The following is a 19,178-nucleotide window of genomic DNA, read 5'->3' as shown; positions in this document are numbered from 1 at the left end:
TTTGAGGATTTGAAAAAAATGACGAAATGACAAAAACGATGGGTTATAGCCCATGTTTTTTGAAATTTTGAAAAAGAAAGTTAGCCTCGTTTCTCATCATTTTGGACCATGGGCTATAGCCCATATCGTACGGCATACTATAGCGCGCCGTTTTTCATCATTTTTTGAGGATTTGAAAAAAATGAAAAAATGAAGAAAAAAATCCGCAATTTCCGCAATTACCGCAATTTCCATTTCAAATTATTTAAAATTCCAAATTACCATTTCCGCAATTTCCGCAATTTAACATGACAAAACGAGTAGTACATCAGCAGTGAAGTAGCATTGTCTACCATCTATTATTACATTTGGGAGAATTCAACGCACAGATTTGTGCCCATGGAGCCAGTGGCTCGAAAGTGCGGGGCATTTTCGGAACGGAACTGTGTTAGGCCAGCACTGGTCGGGAGAAATTAATAATTAGACCAGTCATCCCCCAATAGTGTGGAGACATATAGGGCTGTATTTTGCGTGTCTTAAGTACCAGGTCTTATTCCCTAACTTGAGTAAACTAAAGACCTGGAGGCGTGGTCAATGCTCTTTGGCCACTCAGAATAGCCAAATGGCATTGATCACACCTCCAGGTCTTTAGTTTACTCAAGTTAGGGAATAAGACGTGGTACTTAAGACACGCAAAATACAGCCCATAGTCCCTACTGACCGGGTTCGAACTGGCAACCTTGCGGTTAACATCTGGCTTTTGCGGTTCTCTCGCTAGGTGTTGAAAGTGAAAGTGCCAGTCCTTTTCTGTATCGCATCGAACAAGGGAAAGGAACCCAGTGCGGACAAAAGACGGTCAGTGACCACCACCACACCACCACCGCGGACGCACTTCGATTATCTTTCGCTCTCGTCTCGATTATTCACGGAGAAAAACAACAACAACACGGGAACAACGCAGTCAGCAGCCAAAGACACATCACTGTCTGCCTTCGTTCAAAATGTATGGTTTGATATTCACGAAGAAACAACAACAGGGCGTTGGACGAGATTCTAGACTAGTTTGAGACATTATTGAACCAGTAGGACACCGTCCTAAACATGCTCTCTGTTGATCCGTTATTGATCGACCTCATGTTTGAGTGTGTGTGTGTGTGTGTGTGTGTGGAACAAGCCAACAAAAACAAGTCAAGGTCAGAGTAGAGATCGATAAGCACTGGCGGCTGTATGAGATCGTGTGTGTGTGTGTGTGTGTGTGTGTGTGTGTGTGTGTGTGTGTGTGTGTGTGTGTGTTTGTGTGTGTGTGTGGCACTGAGCTGAGTAATAGCCTGCAGGTCTTGAGGTCCATAAGAGCATGAGGTCAAACTAATGAGTCTGCACTGCAGCATATCAGTTGATTTACAGAGAGGCTCCAAACAGCATCAGATAAATCACATACACACACAGTGTAAACAGACAGAACCGAAAGTCATTTACTGCCACTGCCAGATATACAGAGCTTTTCAGTTGACCTCGCAGAAGAGGAGGCAGAAGAAACTCTGAGACCCAAACTAATGAAGATAGCTAGCAGATCTACAAGCTCATAACGTGTCGTGGTAATAATAAATTGACCTAATGGAAAAAATTTCAATTTATTTTTGAAACACTTTTGAAAAATGTTGGAATTGTTTATGGATGTTATGAAGGAATTATGTTAAACCAGCAGCTATACCTTGTGGTGAGGTTAGACTGTCGGCCCTGATATTGGGAGGTCGGGTTCAATCCCGGCCGAGTCATACCTATAGCTAAGACTATAAAACTGGGACCCAAATCCCAATGCCTCCCTGCTTGGCACTCAGCATCAAGGGTTGGATTGGGGGTAAGTCCCTGGCTGCGACATACTAGCACCATGTCCAGGGGGCTGGGGATGTACTTGCCTGCCTCACATTACAGAAACAATAGATAGGCTTGGGAAGCCTTGGGTCCAAACTACAAAGGCTACTGACTTTCAGACACACTGGACACTGATGTACTGGACACTGATGTACCACAATCTAAACATTCTAATTAATCTCCAGTAAGGCTCTCCACGAATGTAGTGTGCAGAAATTGATTGTTTAATATATATATATATATATATATATATATATATATATATATATATATATAATATCTTTTTTTTTTCTGCCCAAACTCAATGTCTGCCAACGACTTAATTAACTGATTTTTTAGCAACTCCCGTAGCGCCAACGACGTCTTTGACGTCTTTTTAAGACGTGTATAACGTTGGGCAAAATAAATAAATAATAATAATATATTAAAAAATAAACTGGCGCTCAGGGTCTTTTTTGCGCCCCATAGTGGCGATGAATGAGTAGCTTGGACTCCTATATCAACTTCAATTAATCAAGCATTTTCACTGTTTTTTAATTCTTCATTCACCGTAAAGGAATGTGAGAAAACCGTATTCCTTTAAGCTGCACTGGGCACAACAGGGACAGGCAGTTATAGCAGGAAAGAGGGCAAGTCTGTGAGTAGTGTCAAAGCTCAGTGTGCATATGTATATATGTACCGTAAAGTATGTGTGTGTTCATAAACTTACCCTGGTAGTCTCTTGTGTGGGTCCATGAGGCGCAGCGTGTCTCTAATAACCCCCACTTTGACCTCCTCGTCCACTGGACTGGGGACGTACTCAAACACCCCGGGGGCCACCTGGAGCCAACACGCACAACAACACTCTCGTCACTGCCGTGTGATATAAGAAACCTCTTATATCCCAGACCGTAACTTTTACAAGTATTATTTAGTCACAAGCTTTTGTTCATACTTTTCAATGGTTCAATATTCATAAAATCCACAGACTATAAATCAGCCATAATGCTTGACTCTTGAGGTCTGTAGTGCAGTGGTTCTCAAACCTTTTCATGTCGTCAAGGACCCCCAAATTTACACTAATTAGCCCGCATTTGAAAAGATATGTCAGCGACGCCATAACTAAGAGAAGTTTTACGACAGTGACTCTCAACCATTTTAATTTCAAGGACCCGCCAACATGCATTAGGCTACGGACACCCATTTAATGGTATTTCTATCTCTGGGACCCCAATTTATATTGTAAAATCAATGCTAATTTAACTCTGAGAGAGTGTACAAATGGAACCAAATGGACCTGAGGGTCCATTTGGTGCCACCGGGAACTCCAAGGACCCCTGCTGTACAGTACATGTAATGACACTTATGCTTGACACTTGAGGTGTGCGTTTCAAAGAGGGCAGCAGAGGGCGTTCACGTGCTACTTTCGGAATGTCTTCAAAAAGGAGTGAAAATAGCCCATCTACTAGAACGCTATGCTGTTTGGGGTCTTACCTGCTGTTCATGTTCTATCTTCATGCTGGGGTTGGCATTCACCTCTAGTAATACTGGCTTCAGGTTCTTCATGAGGAGGATGTCAAATCCTAGAATCTGACACAACACATTATCAATGGTCAGAGAGAGAGAGAGAGACGATTGACACCTGGAGCAACGTCTGTGCACTGAGCTGACCTGATGTTATGGATCACACTTTTTAGTACAATAACCAGAGCTTAATGTCTGTGCTGTGGGCAGTAGCCAAAAGCTATTTAAAAAACAGTTGTTGGAGTGGTGTGAAATCCCACCAAATACTTTAATTTGCAACGTCTCCATTGTACTTTATTTTGGTGCCATTTACGTTGCATAGCCTATTACTGTTCTATATATTTAAAATGTAGTTTATTTCTTGTCATATGTATGACCAATTACATTGAAAACCGAGCAGCATCAATGCACTTAACCCATTTTGGGTGGGAACCCCTTTTGGTGTTTTAAATATTATGTTATAATTTAGCTATTGAAAAATAGCAGATCTACAAGCTCATAGCGTGCCACCGAGTGGCGCGCTACGAGCTTGTAGGTCTGCTATTTTTGAAAAATCGTGAAAATGTGGCGCAAATCCTGACAGAAAACTGTCAGGATTTAGAAGACATTTTATAAAGTTATGACCACAGGATACATTATCCCACAGTACGGTTGCCGTCCCTATACCTGGAAACAAGATGGTCCTGGTTTTCCAGGGGGTATATCCGCTTGGTAGTGCACTTTAAGTTCAGGCACCAGGGCAATGACCGTCTTGATGACCAGCGAGATGATGTCCGACCACACCTTCTTGATGTCCACCCCCTTAGAGGCCAGCCGGTACAGCACGCTGGAGAAGGTGCGCTTGCTGCCCGTGTTCAGGCTGTCTGAGTGGACAAAGTTGCCACTATGGACGTTGAGAGAGTAGTTAGTCAGGTGCATGAAGACATGGCTTAGGTTCTTCTGGCTGGGCTCCTGCGTGAACAGAAAAAAATAAAACAGATTATCCTTTATTATAAAAAAGACTATGACACTGATTATTTTACTACCAAAAGTAAAAGTATGCAGAAGGTCCCATTTCACAATTTTCAAAAATATTAGGAAAATCCTTTGAAAATAGCAGATCAACGTCGGAAAGCGGCTCGCTGTGAGCTTGTAGACCGGCCATTTTCAAATTGCAAATGGTATATGTATAGGTCTGAAGTGGTTTTGTATTGCAATAATAATACCGGTAATCAGAATTTACAAATGAACTAAAGTTGTCAAACAATTATAGTGTAGTAAATGTACAATATTTGCCTTTGAGGTGTAGTGGAGTAGATAGAAGCAAGATTATTGAAGTACTCCAATAAGGTTAAAAAAGAAAGAAAAAAAAAGCCTAACAACAACCGGTCAAGACAGCACACACAGCCCGTCACTGTAACATGTGCTTACGGATATTTGGCTCTTCAAAGTAAGTGTTACGCGCGATAAAACCTTGGCAATACGCTATCGAGGGATTAATTAATGCTGGAGGGAAATTAAGGGTTTTAAGTACAGTATTATGTACTTAGTTATTTTCCCCCACACTGGTACCTGGTAAGGCTCGGTGCAGAAGCGCGTCAGTCCTTCCTTGGCAATGTAGATCTCCAGTGGCTCCAGGGACTTGATCAGCACGTAGAGGCGAATGTCGAACTTGAGCTTGTCTATGAGCAGCGGCCTGTGGATGTACTCCTGGACCACCGCCTGCTTGGCCTGGGACCCCGTCATCACCTTCAGGTCGCTGGGGTCACGGATGAGGAAGATGCCATCGCCCTGAGAGCCGCCGTCCGGCTTCACAATGAAGGTGGGCTTCAGCGTGGCGTCCACCTCCTTCACCATGCGGATCTGGAGCGGAAACGGAATCGTCGATGACAATGCTACATTGTACATTACATTATGCATGCCATGCACACATGGATTAAAGCAAAAATAAAATCTCCACGACTGAAAACTGTTTCAGTCCTGATGTGAAATTTGTAAAACATAATTTCTATAGGTGAAGGTGATATTATGGTTTTGAAGTCTACAATATCCTATCCTCGAATATTCAATCATAAATGTACTATAAAGCCCTAAATGTTAATGTCAAATAGCCCACTTCATACAATTGGTCCTCCTCACTAATGCTCTTCAAAGACCCACAGGAACGCAACCAGGGTGCCGGCCCGGTCCCGGTGAGCCGCCCCGCGTCCGAAACGGTAGAGAAATGACAGAGTTACCGTGTGGCGGTCCCTGTACTGTACCCTCCACTGTACTGTACTGTCACTGTGTACTGTACTGGCACACCCGAAGCATCATATATACAGTTAATACGTGCTTGTGTGTTTGTGTGCGTGTTAGGTTGCACACAGGTGGTGAAAAACAACCGTGCTGTTTTCGTGCTCATACCCACCCAGACACCCAACCAGCCACCCACACACACACACACATAGCTCCGTAAGGGAGTGGTTGCACCACTCAAAAAGAAAAGAAAAGAAAAGAAAAAGAACTGTAGTTCTACAGTACTACAGTTAAGTCGGCTCACGTTTTCACGGTCACGGTCACCAACCACCACCTCCCCAAGCTGACCTTTGACCCCGACCGCTGAGCGAACCCTGTGGGCCGTGTAGCTCAAGAAGATACAGCGGCTTTAATAAGCCGCTGCGTCGCGTGCCAAGTGTGGAGTCGAGCTAAGAAGTGGATCAAGACAAGTTAGGGGAGGGGGGAGGAGCCGGGGGGGGGGGGGGGGCAGCTGCTCTGCTAGTACTGCTGCAGATGACAGCAGGGAGCCGGCATGTCATAGCTGGTTAGTGAGTCTGTGTCATTCTCTATTAGCAGCAAACGGCTCCATTCAGCCCTGTAAAACTACCCAGTACTTGACCTGCATTCAAAGTTGCATAGTGTTGCCGTCGGCCGGAACCAGGGGTGTCCCGTGGCAAAGCCTTGTCTAGTGTGCACACACACCATTATAATGTTCTTATTTTGATCATAAGACCCAATTACTGAATGGCAAGTAGGAACGACACCATGTATGGCACATTAGGAGTCCACTAGTACCGGTAATAGTGGTTCTCAAATGTTTTATTTTCAAGGACCCCCATAACTCTGAGAGTGTACAAATGGAACCTAATGCACCCGGAAGGGTCCATGGGGTTCCAGCTTTAACCCATTTTGGGCGAGAACCCCTTTTGGTGTTATGCTTTAGCTATTGAAAAATAGAAGATCTACAAGCTCATAGCTTGTAGGTCTGCTACGACTGACATAGAAACATAGCTTTTTCAGAAAACTGTCAGGATATAGAAGACATTTTTAGAATCTGATCTCAGGTCAGAACGGGTTAACCAGTTTGAGCCCTTAGATCCCATATCCACGTGCGAGCGTTGTGAGCTTGGAGGTCTGCTGTTCTGGGCCGTTCCCTGCACGACACCTTGGAGCGACGGGCTCTGGTGCCGTGATCATAGAACGCTCCCTCCGGTCTAATGACAGCCACAGTACGTAGGTGTGGTTTTGAGGACAATCCGCTTTGAATTGCCATTATTGTTTACGCACAACAGAAATCAACAAGGTTTACATATTTCAAGAGCAAGTGCTGTGACGACTTTCACATTGCATCTAATGAGTGTCCGTTTTCTTTTGGGCCCAGCCTGCGTGCACATATTGGTTCTTATCAGTGGGACGTTGTCTGGAAATGCGTCTATTAGTTCAACGGTAATTATACATTTCAGCACTTTTCAGGTTCAAATCTGGGGTAGAAGAGAAAAGTAACAGTGCAGCTTTAAGTGGTTAAATGACATGCATCCTCAAACTAATTTTAAGGAGAATGTAGCTCATCTTAAAATAGATATGGTGGGGTTGGGGGGAGGGCTGTAGTCCCTGGTGTCTCAGCCAGTTAGTACAGACCATATGCTCCATGTGAGTGGCCAGGAGCCAGGTTCAAATCAGATGTCTCCACTCTCTCTCAGGCCTAGGCTTCCTGTCTCTCTGCCCTCTGCTATCCAAATATAGCATCAAAATGGCACAATTATTCCCTTTCAATAATGCACGTGGAAGGAACACGTTATTCCTAACCAGTTCCTTTCCCCTCCATCAGGCGAGCCGGCTGAAGCCCAACACACACCGTCTGCGAACGCCGCGCGTCAAAACAGCTGCCTCCGTTATTTTCAATGAACCTATCCCACACCGGCGGCGTTCATGCCTCGCCTGACGCTCCGATACGCTTCACAGACAGTGTGTGTTGGGCTTGAGCTGGTAGATCATATGAGCACCTAAACATCTGGTTATTCTTGTTTCTTCTGATGTGTGCAAATTGGTTTTTAAAAGGAGACACAAATCTTTTTTTTTACAATGGCAGTCGTAACTGCCAACCAAAAACATGTATGGCAGCATACTGTAGTACCTGTGCCGAGAACTGCTGGTATTCCTCCGGGAGGATCCAGGAGCGAGGGTAGAAGTTGTACTCCTCTGGGAACAGCTCCTGCATGGTCCTCACAGCCCGGCTCAGTGTGATCTTCTTCAGCATGTCGATCATACCTGCGATATGACAGACCACCAGCAGGGGATGAGTACAGTGGACAGTTTCAATACAAGCTAACGGACTTCATATCAGTGGATGGGACCGTACCCGGCTACTACTCAGGTTCCATGTCCCCAACCCAGCAAAAAGGTTCTTTGTTCCCCGCTTACAACAATAAACCTAAACCTAAGGTAAAGGGAACATAGAACCTGGGGAACATCACATTAAAATGGGCAAACCGTGAGTTACAGTAGAGTGATGCTATTTTTTTTTCTAGAATTAAATTCTTATATTCTGTCCCCGTTTCTCCCTACAACAATACTAACAAAACACAGACATACACGAAGCAGGCTATAATCTGGGCCACAGCTAACACAGTGGCAGTTGTGTGTGCAAACAGAGGCCCACACTCCTTCTAAAAATACAATAATCTCTGAGGTTACTCAACGTACTGCAGGGTTATTACGATGTCACGAGATGGTTCTTCAAACAGCAATGCTTAGCAAGACTGACCCCAATGGCATCATAATAACGTGAGGGGTGCAAGGCAAACTCAAATCACCACCGCACTTAGTGACGTAAATCTACTAGTATAGGGGTGCAGAAGGAACCAACACATGACAACAGTCTTTATAATCTTGTGATCGTGCGTAACCCAATAAGACCTGAGGCCCAGAGATAGAAATGGCATTAAATAGGAGTCCGTAGCCTAATGCATGTAAGTAAGTAAGTAAGTAAATTTTATTTGTAAAAGCACCTTTCAAGACAAAGTCACAAGGTGCTGAACAGAACACGGAACAAGCAATCAACAAGTTAAAAAAAAAAAAACAGGAAAAACATAGCACAAAAAAGTAAAAAGACAATAAAGAATGTAACGAAGAATAAACAAGGCAAAACTAAATGGTAAACTATAGAGGCAGAATCACAAAAACATAGGTATGTAAAATAAATGGGGTAAGAGCTACATGGGAAAATAAATACGGAATAAATGTGTCTTTAACTGTCTCTTAAAAGAGTCTACTGACTCAGCGTTTTTTTGCATGAGGGGCAGGGCGTTCCAAAGAGTGGGGGCAACCACTGCGAAAGCCCGGTCGCCCTTTGTTCTTAGGTTAGTCCCCGGTATCTTCAGTAGCTGTTTATCTGAGGGCCTAAGGGGTCGTACATTTGACTTTGGGGGCAGTAGGTCACAAATATATGATGGGGCCAGCCCGTTTAAAGCTTTGTAGGTTGTTAAAACAATTCTGGCCTTAATTGGAAGCCAATGCAACGAGGCTAAAACAGGGGTAATGTGGGCCCTAGGGCCGGCCCTCCCATCAGGCAGAACAGGCAGTTGTCTAGGGCATCATGAGGGGAGGGGGGGCATCCACCAAGCAAAAAAAAACCCCACAGTGCTTTAGAACACAAGGGGGCCATGGTCATTTTTCAAGGGGGCATCACGAAAAATCCTGCCTAGGGCACCAAATTGCTCAGGGCCGGTACTTGTGAGTATTCTGGCTGCAGTGTTTTGAATCAGTTAAAGTCGGGATAGAGATGAATGGTTAAGCATGGTATAGAGACCGTTACAGTAGTCCAAGCGGGAGGATATGAATGAGTGTTTGATTTTTTCCAGGTCTTGGGGTGACAGAATTGACTTGATTTTTGCAATGTTGCGCAGATGATAGAAGCAGGATTGGGTGATCTTTTTAATGTGACATTCGAGGTTCATCTGGGTGTCAAAAAAAGACACCCAGGTTTCGTGCTATGGGTTTGACGTTAGTTGCCAGTGGACCAAGGGATTGACGGATTGTGTTGGAGATAGTTTCAGGGCCTATGATAAGTATTTCTGTTTTGTCTGCGTTTAGTTGAAGGAAATGTTGTGTCATCCAATTATTTACTGTAATAATTGTGTGCAGACTACTTTTTCTAATCATTTTGAAATTAAGGTGAGTTTGGAGATAGGTCTATAGTTGCTGAAAACAAGGGGGTCAAGGCTAGGTTTTTTTTAAAGAGGCTGAATAATAGCATGTTTAAAGTGATCAGGGACACAACCAGAGGATAGGGAGCTGTTGATGATTTCCAGAATTTGAGGGCCAAGGCTGTTAAAAACATCTTTAAAAAGTGCAGTAGGAATGGTGTCAATAGGACTAGAGGAGGGGTGCATATGTGACACAATAGGTGCAAGATCAACTAAGGAGATGATGTTAAACTGGGAAAAAGAGGGAACTTGAGGAGGATGGACAGCTATGGTTATGCTAGATGGGGTGATATTAGACCTAATATTGTCAACTTTGTGTATAAAAAATGCTAAGAAACATTCACAGTCGGCGTCAGAGAAAACAGGAATAGGGGGGGGAGCTGGGTTTACTAAAGTGTTAATGACTGCAAAAAGGGCTTTTGGCTTGTGTATGTCAAACTGGGGGCCCTTGAAATGAAAATGAGAGCATCCTCTCATGGGGGTCCTTAGCATATCTTTTAAAATGGGGGGTCCGCAGGCTAATGAGTATAATTTCGGGGGTCCTTGGCATGAAAAAGGTTTGAGAACCACTGCTGTAGTGCATCACACTGTAGCAGCAGGTAAAATAATGTAAACAGTAGAATACGTACCTGGGAACTTGTTGACCTGCCCGGAAACAATGTTCTCGTTGTCATGGAAGGACACTCCATGCCAGTAGATATCACACGCTGAACGCCGTCCAAGAGGAAACTGCAGAGGAGTGGAGGGAAACGAACACTTTCAGGACAAATATAAATATACAACGGTGTGAAGCAGGAAGGTAAATGGAATTCATAATGAACCCAACCACTTAAACCGTCCATCTTTAGTAAAACGGGCGTGAGGTTTTTGTTTTGTTTTTCCATCTATACCAAATCCTTTTTGCAATGAATATGCTATTTTGGGCAAATGTTAGCCACAGAATATGGATGCTGGGGTGGTGGCTATCTGGCTAATTTCCTTCCGGTGGTGAATGGTATGTTTGTTAATTATCAGTTTTTAACTAAAATCTTTGCTTCTGGGGGGGCTCTTTGGAACAACATATTTTCAGATGGGGGTCGGCGGCCAATTACATATAATTGTAGGGGTCCTTGACATGAAATATTGAGAACCACTAATATAGAAACATGAGGTTTTTCAGAAAAAAAGGCATTTTAAATGTCGACGTCAGGCCTATGGGTTAAAACATGTTATAGTCCACTATGGCTATCAGGCACTACGCTGAGAAGAACACATTTGCGGTATAAATACAATACAACTACAAAGGTCACCTGATCTGTCTCCGTTGTGTTCTCCCCCCCCCATATTAGTATGATTATTATTTCAGTAACGTGTATGCAGCCGCGTACTTAAAAGGGTAAAGAATAATGAGTTTTTCCACCACTGCTTACTATGCTCGACTTACTGTGACTCAGTGAATCTGTGGCCATGCATGGCCAGAGGGTCCTGGCCTCCCTGTGAACCCAGAAGAGGGCAGCGAGTGTGTGTGTGTGTGTGTGTGTGTGATATTATAACAAGATTTCCAAGTGAAGGAAATCCCTGCACAAGTCATGGGATTAAACCACTTAAAGGAGAATTCCATACTAAAAGGCTTTCTTACCTTTCTTTGTAGTCGTTACGTCCCCATCAAAGAGGTCCAGGTGTTATTTTGTGCAAAAGCTCCTTATTGGCTATTTCCCCTACCATAAGCCCTCAATGAATTGCATTGAATTGAATGGGATGTATGGGGTGTTGTGCTAATTCGCTTATTTCCATCGAAATAAGTAGTAAAGTGTGCCGCCTGGGTTATTATTTACATTATGAAGAGAGGATATATACAAAAAAATTATAATTTTGAGCGATGGAAATAAGCGAATTAGCACAACACCCCATACATCCCATTCAATTCAATGCAATTCATTTAGGGCTTATGGTAGGGGAAATAGCCAATAAGGAGCTTTTGCACAAAATAACACCTGGACCTCTTTGATGGGGACGTAACAACTACAAAGAAAGGTAAGAAAGCCTTTTAGTATGGAATTCTCCTTTAAACTGACGTTGACTGCCGGAGTCCCCCAGGGATCTATAGTAGGTCTGCTCCTTTTCCTAGGCAATCTACAAGCTCACTAACACGTTGCGACGGCTTGATGGGATCTGCCATTTTGGTCAAACATTGGGACGCTAGGGTCGATGTGGGTAAGACATCTTTCATCTTCTACCTACGTTCTCCACTGCGGTCTCAGACACCAATAGTCCTGTCTAAATGAGTTCAAATCAATAGCACAATTATTTCCGTTGGCCTTGATTATGATTAATGAACGAACAACAGCTAGATTTAAAGCAGATTGATCAGTTGTAAGCTTGTAGATCCACTATGTCTACTATTTTTGTACACTAACCGGGTTAGTCGATTACAAAAAAAAAGTATTAACATGTTTAGGTCAATTCGTTGATATAGAAAAATAAATAAATATATTTGTTGCTGTCCGGAATAAACCAGCTAACTCCACCTAACAGCCATCTTTTCTTTTCATAAATCAGTGAGATTGAACACCCATTTTGAAGTTAGGTGGTTTCTTCCAGACAGCAAAGATATAACACTGATGACGTGTCCCAGTTTGGGCAAAACTCTGGGAGTACCAGTGAGTGACAACCAGGAACAGACACGGGTGATGCGTGGCGACCACAAAGAGACATCTAGAGAGACAGAGGACGGTCAGAGAGAAGGCGACCGGTGGAGGAGGGGGTTGGCAGCCCACACCACTTCTTCTGTGAGGAAGAACCCAAAAGCAACCTGGCAACCCACAGACAGAGCCTCTTCGTGTCGCCGACACCCGCTGCTAACAGCTCACCTGCCACCCTAAGCCCCCGTGAGGGGGCTTAGGGTGGCAGGTGAGCATGCCCATGCTCACCTGCCACCTGTCACCTGCAGGTGAGCATGCCCATATGTCCAATGAGCATGCCCATTGGACATTGGGGTCTGATCAGCCCTCGGTCAGGTCGCTTGGAGGAGGGCATGCACGCACGCACGGTGGAAAAACCTCATCTGTCCAAAACTCGTACTTTTCTGGATTAAAATGTAGAAGTAGCAGTTCACCAGCTCACTTCACGTTTCAAGCTTGTAGATCTGCTACCTGTGATGCTGTTGTGTGACGCTGTAGTATGATTAAGTAGGGCGTTAATTAATTATAAAAATAAACTTGCTTCTTGCTTACTATGTTGGTCAAAAGTCGTTTGGTAACTTCTAAATATATTTTGGGTGAGCCCGGGGACAGGGCATTGCTCAGTACACCAGCACCAAGTCCTGCAGGGGGTTTTGAATGTGATAGGAGGATGATGAGGGATTAGATGGGGAATTTGAGGAGGGTGAAGACAACTGTGTCTGCCACACTGTGAATTAGTCATATGAGCTACAGGTATGTAGTTCACCAGTTCAGTGGGGGGGGGGATAGATTGCACCGTTGCAGAAGTCTTGACAAGATGATAACCTTGTACAAGTAACCAATCCATTGTGAGGAAGGGGTCTACTGTAATTTGGCTGCTGTACCTTGTACACGTTGAGTAGGGGATTATAGGCTTTGGGCCTCGCATGCATACTGTCAAAGATCACAAAAGGTCTTCCAAACCGTAGTGGGTTGCCTGCCAAGTGCCAACCCACTACGTATTGAGCCCAAATGTTGTGAAATGACCCGTGAAATGAACCGTACCAGTAACCGATAAAATGAAAAAAGGCCATAGTTCCTTCCCTATCCAAAATAGTTTCATACTGTAGCTGGATCCACAAGCTTATGATACGTATTGTTCATCTCGGTTGTTTGGAAACCTCATTTTGTCCAAAACGTTTCGCTTGTCAAATCTCAGGTCAAAATGGGTTATAACGATTTCTCAGCAATGCTTGGGCAATTCATCATTGCTAAATAGACAAAATAATGTAGGTTGCCTTTGTCATTTCTGACACAGCACAGTGTGCCCTTGACAACACTCTGGGGTTCGCCTAAGATCATTGGTAACATATAAATAAGTTGATAATCAATAAAAGGAGTCTTTATTAGTCTCTGTGGGACACTAATTAAGAGCCCCTAATTAGTGTGTGATACAGATCCTCATTCCCTTTGCCTGAAAGAAGACTAATAGCCTATTGGATTAGAGGAGATTATGTCTAATCATTTCCTACTGTTAAGAGGCCATATGCTGAAAGTCAGCTGGCAGCAGATGTCTCTTAAGCTAAAAAGTGCTGTGCCACAGAACTGTGCACTATTCTGGTGGTGAAAAACGGAGATCCAGGCAAAGTATTATTGTTCTCTGCTTGGGACAAAAGAAAATAAATCTGCATGTACCATCAACACACTATATTTTGGGTAAAGCTATGCCTACTATGAGTGCAAACTAGGACTGGGTAATATGGACTAAATCGGTGAAATTACTACTAGTTTTGAATGCATATTGCTATAATAATAATCAGTGATTGTCATAAATTCCAAAGGAATACCTTCTCATGACATGCAATGTGCCTCTGCACACCATTTGAGGACCACTGCTTTAGAGCTTCTCAAAGTGGGTGCCGTGACACAAGTCCAGGGGTGGGCCCCAGAATACTCATCACTTCAGTTTAACCACTTAAGTTAAGACCGTATATAGATTTAGTAAAACGGACGTGAGTTGCACTGTTCTTGGTGTGTTCTTTTAAAATCTACAGTACTGCACAAAGTCACTTCACCAAAGAGACTCTGGGCTGAGGGAGGGCTCTCCAACGAACACGATAGACCTATTAGACCCGTTTCACAGCAGCCATTTTGACATGAAAAAGTAGGGTAAACTCGGCTGCTAAGGTACGAATGACACTAATTAAGGTTCCATTCCATTCAGGTCAGAGTCAGGTCAGGGGTGCTGCTGTGCACCAGCATGGCTCACTGTGTAAAGGATCTGCTACACAAAAACTGGAACGGAAAGTACTTCATTAGTATCAATGGTAATGCTGAATTCACACCAGCAGCGTCGTTTCGCTGCCTTGTTCCGAGAACGCGGCGATGTTCAAAAAAAAGGTCTACCCGGCCATGTCCGTGGGTCGGAAGCTGGCTGGGGAAGGTGTTCTCTGACTAGTGACTAAGACAGATTGGTTGGCATGTCGCCTGGGGAACAGGAGCGGATTCACATATCAGAGACGACACGTTCAGCAGTGGGACAATGCCAGGTCTCTGCTCTGCATGTCTTGAGACAACAACTTGTTGTGATTTGACACTAAGATTTAACTGAACAGTGGAGTTAGCACAGCAGGAACCATTTTGTAGCATACCGGTAGTTCATTTTCAAGAACGACTAATTTGGAGCGAAATTGTCATAAAAAAGAACTACCACTAACAACAACAACAACAATAATAATAATTTGTTACAACTTGTGAGTGTATCATCACTTAATGTGCTTTTCTTATATTATCAAAGAACAATAACATTATTAGTTAAAAATACCCCTTAACCACATTAAACCTGCTGTCCCTACTTGGGGCGAGTCATCAAATGCGACCCGTGGAGCTTGTAGATCAGATATTTCCCCTATAGCCACCTTACAGCGGACTATATAGGGCTTAAGTGGTTATGGGAGCAATTTATTCTAACTTGTTGCAGGTGTATCGGGCAGGACAAAGGTGGGTAATGTATAGGGCCGCTGTCAACTGGCTGTGATACAAGATCTGCTCCAATAGGAAAGGTTGGGTGTAAGTATCGCTGCATGGTCCCGGTGATAAAGAGAGGCTTCTTCTTCACAAGTCTCATTGCCTTGCCCTTGAGCATGCCTCATTCATAATGGAGGAGCCCGTTGATAATGAACGGTGGCAGGTATTAATTGCATCACATTCAAACTTGCTTCGGGACTGTCCAGATGGCGCTCGCCTCGGCTCGCCCGTATCAATTAGCAAGTCTCATACATGTTTAAAGGCCTTCCATTTAGGCTAACACAACTTTCAGCCACACACGCCGGTAATCTTAGACATTTTACACCGGGGACTTACAGTTTAAAGTGACAGGGTTCAAAGTGATTGTGTCATTCTATTTATATGATCCATCCATCCATCCATCCATCGGGTCGCGAGGGCAACAGCTCCACCAGAGTGCTCCAGACTTCCCTCTCCAGAGCAACATTAGTGATTTCCTCCTGGGGGATTCTGAGACGTTCCAAGGCCAGTGAGTCGATGCGTTTCCTCCAACTGCGCCTTGGTCTGCCCTGGGGTCTCCTCCCAGTGGGACGTGCGTCGAGGACCTCCCTAGGGAGGCCCCCGAGAGGCATCCTAACCAGATGCCCGAACCACCTCAGCTGGCTCCTTTCCAGGCGAAGGAGCAGCGGTTCTACTCCGAGTCTCTCTCGTGTGACTAAACTTCTCACCCTATCTCTAAGCGAGATGCCACAGCCACCCGTCAAAAACTCATTTCGGCCGCTTGTATTCGCGACCTTATTCTTTCGGTCATGACCCACACTTCATGACCATAGGTGAGAGTAGGAACGAAGATTGCTCCTTAGACAGAGAGCTTTGCCTTCTGGCTCAACTCTCTTTTCGTCACAACAGTGCAGTACAGCGACTGCAATACCGTCCCTGCCGCTCCAATTCTCCGGCTGATCTCCTTCTCCGTCCTCCCCTCACTTGTGAACAAGACCCCGAGATACTTGAACTCCTTCACCTATTTCACGATGGTGGACAAAAATGTTTGTGTGGCAAAGTCCTAATGTTTGATTTGTGAATCAGTGTGAAAGGAGCCCCCACCCACTCTAACATCCACCCAGAATGTTATGTGTAGTGCTCAACATCAGCAAGAGTACACATGTTACCAACGAGAATCTGTCTGCTGGAATATTCAGGGTGAGCGACAAAATAGCAGCCAGGGGAATGAGACTCGCAGGACACTGCCAAAGACACAGGGAGCTTCCAGCCAGCAAACCGGTGCTGTGGGAAACTGGGAACCAACACACGACTCACGAGGACGTCGCATACTAACATAATGTGGATGTACTCAAAAAAGATACAGGGGCGCAAATCACCAACGAGCTGGCCGGATGTATGGAGAACCGGGATGACTGGAAGCGACGATAGAAGGCTCGTCTGAGGACGACCTAGAGAGATGCTGTTTTAGTTCCTGCCGTTCTAGTACATATAGCCAATCAGGTGAATTAATCACAGATTGAAGGTTTAACCTTTGCTTTCATATGAAATATATTAACTAGATGTTTCGGAACAGTGTGACCACTTCAAATGCTCCAATCCTAAAATAATAACCTAAAATAGTGTATTTATAGGCTATTTCCGCTGCTTCCATAGAAGACATGCTGGCGACTGAGAATCCCTTTTGGGGTTTTTACCTTAACCCGGGTAAATAAAAATACATATATTGAGGTTTTTCAGAAAACTTTTTTAAGAATCGACCTCAGGTCTAAATGGGTGAGTCTATGTGCCATCCTTCATGAGGAGTCTAGAAGTTGATTATGTCCACAATGAGCATATCTTCTCTTCTCAAAGTGAGTTTGGAGTGGAAAAAGAGTGAGGCAGTGGTTACTGTGGGTGAGGATGACAGTGACACCTGGAACTCCGGGCACAAACACAAACAGAGCCACGAGATAGAAAACCCATTGGACTAAACCAAATTATAAAACAGCAAAGGGAAAACTATCTGACACAAAACAAAGAAAAATCTTAACTAGGTACAGACTCAGTGAGCACAGTCTCGCGATCGAGAAAGGCCGTCATAGGCAGACCTGTATCCCGAGAGAAGACAGACTATGCACCCACTGCACACTAAACGAAGTGGAAACCGAGCTACACTTCCTAACCATCTGTCCATTGTACCAAGACATCAGAGACACATACTTCCCACAGATTACAACCACACACGGAGATTTTGAAAACATGACCAATGACAAAAAACTCCCATATCTGCTGGGTGAAGTACAACAATGTGCAAACACAGCAGCAAGATTTGTGAGCTGCTGTGATAGGAGAAGGATATCAAATGGAACACAACCACCCTAAAGACTAATCATTGTGTATATTCCTGCACTACACCTGCATCGAGTGATCTTGGTACACAGAAGTTGATCTATTGAAGATTCTGACCTTCAAAGTACATAATTTCTGTTTTGATTGTATTGCTGTATTGTTGTATTGTTCTTTCTGCTTTGGCAATGTAAACGTATGTTTTCTCATGCCAATAAAGCCCTTTGAATTGAATTGAATTGACAGCTTGGACTGTAGTTAAAAAAGCAAGAAGATTTTCAGTCCTGAATACCGGTAGGTTATTATTACCACACACACACACACACACACACACACACACACACACACACACACACAGTTGTAGATCAGCTATTTTCAGAAAATAAATTTGGTATAGAGAGAAGAAGGCCTGGGGGCGTGGGGACAGTGGGACACCGGCCATCAAAATGCCATTTAAGTGTAATTATATGCAACAAGTGAAAGCCAGAGTAGTTTAGTGTGTAACATAGTAGTCTTACAGTTTTACCTCTTTCCACCTCAGTTGCTTGATGCTAAGTTTCATTGCCTCCAACGATGTTTTGGCCTTCGAGGTGTCCACCGTCACGGGTCGTCTCCTTCTCGCCAGTTTTATGGGCCCGTCGTCTCGTTGGCCGTCCTTGGCGTCCTTGGGTCTGTGGTAGGGCGCGATGTTCCCGTTGGTCTCCGTCTTTCCCTGCAGAATCTTCCCGGTCCCTTTGACGTGCAGAGTCGGCTCATGATGATGCTGCTGCGCCACCGCAGATCTGTTCAGATTCTTGCCCGGGTCCACAACAACATGCGCAACCTCGGAACCGTGGTGCTGCGAGGCCTGCTGATCGGCCGAGCCGTGTTGCTGTTTGACACACGCGTTCTTTTCGTCTTTGACCAGTTTGCTGCGACTCTTGCAGCGCTGCCTGTACGTGATGGAGGCCTTGGAGGGGTCCCGCCGCCCGCCGCCACCGGCCGGGACGATGACACCGCCCCCGCCACCCGGAGCGTCCGATGAGACGGATGAAGGCACCTGGTGGTGGTCATGATCTACGCCCTGCTCTGCTGCATCCTTGCCAGATGATTTCATTTGCTCGAGCTGAACGATGACTTTAGCATAATGATCACTCATCATACTCTAAGGGAGCCACGATTCATGTCGGTATCAGCCGATGGTTTTACTTAGGAAAAACAATGCAATATCAGTGAATGTAAACAAGTTGGGAAAAATGTCAAATAAAAAATAAATAGGCTGCTACTCCTTTTACATCCAAGCCATACATTTGAACTAAAGTGCATCAGTAGACCTAAAAAACAGGTAATATTAGTTAGTCAATATTGGTTATATTAGCTTAATATTTAATTATAATGCTATACCATTACTGTATAATAGGTGTACGGT

At 44.3% G+C, this 19,178-nt stretch overlaps 1 protein-coding gene across 2 annotated transcripts in view; it reads right to left on the bottom strand.

Moving 5' to 3' along the window:
• The window catches only part of ttll11 (tubulin tyrosine ligase-like family, member 11), a 37,135-nt gene that overhangs the window by 17,127 nt on the left and 830 nt on the right, over positions 1–19,178 (bottom strand). For both annotated transcript variants that reach the window (XM_080756594.1, XM_080756595.1), the window contains exons 2-8: positions 18,297–18,957; positions 10,427–10,526; positions 7,727–7,860; positions 4,906–5,196; positions 4,021–4,305; positions 3,325–3,420; positions 2,561–2,670 (exon numbers count right to left, since the gene is read on the bottom strand). In XM_080756594.1, coding sequence (XP_080612720.1) covers positions 2,561–2,670; positions 3,325–3,420; positions 4,021–4,305; positions 4,906–5,196; positions 7,727–7,860; positions 10,427–10,526; positions 18,297–18,911 — 1,631 coding nt within the window. In that variant the 5' untranslated portion in view covers positions 18,912–18,957. The remainder of the gene's footprint in view (positions 1–2,560; positions 2,671–3,324; positions 3,421–4,020; positions 4,306–4,905; positions 5,197–7,726; positions 7,861–10,426; positions 10,527–18,296; positions 18,958–19,178) is intronic.

This window comes from Protomyctophum bolini (assembly GCF_963924005.1).
Source record: "Protomyctophum bolini genome assembly, chromosome: 22".
Taxonomy (NCBI): Eukaryota; Metazoa; Chordata; class Actinopteri; order Myctophiformes; family Myctophidae; genus Protomyctophum; species Protomyctophum bolini.
This window is presented reverse-complemented; position numbering and strand designations above follow the sequence as displayed.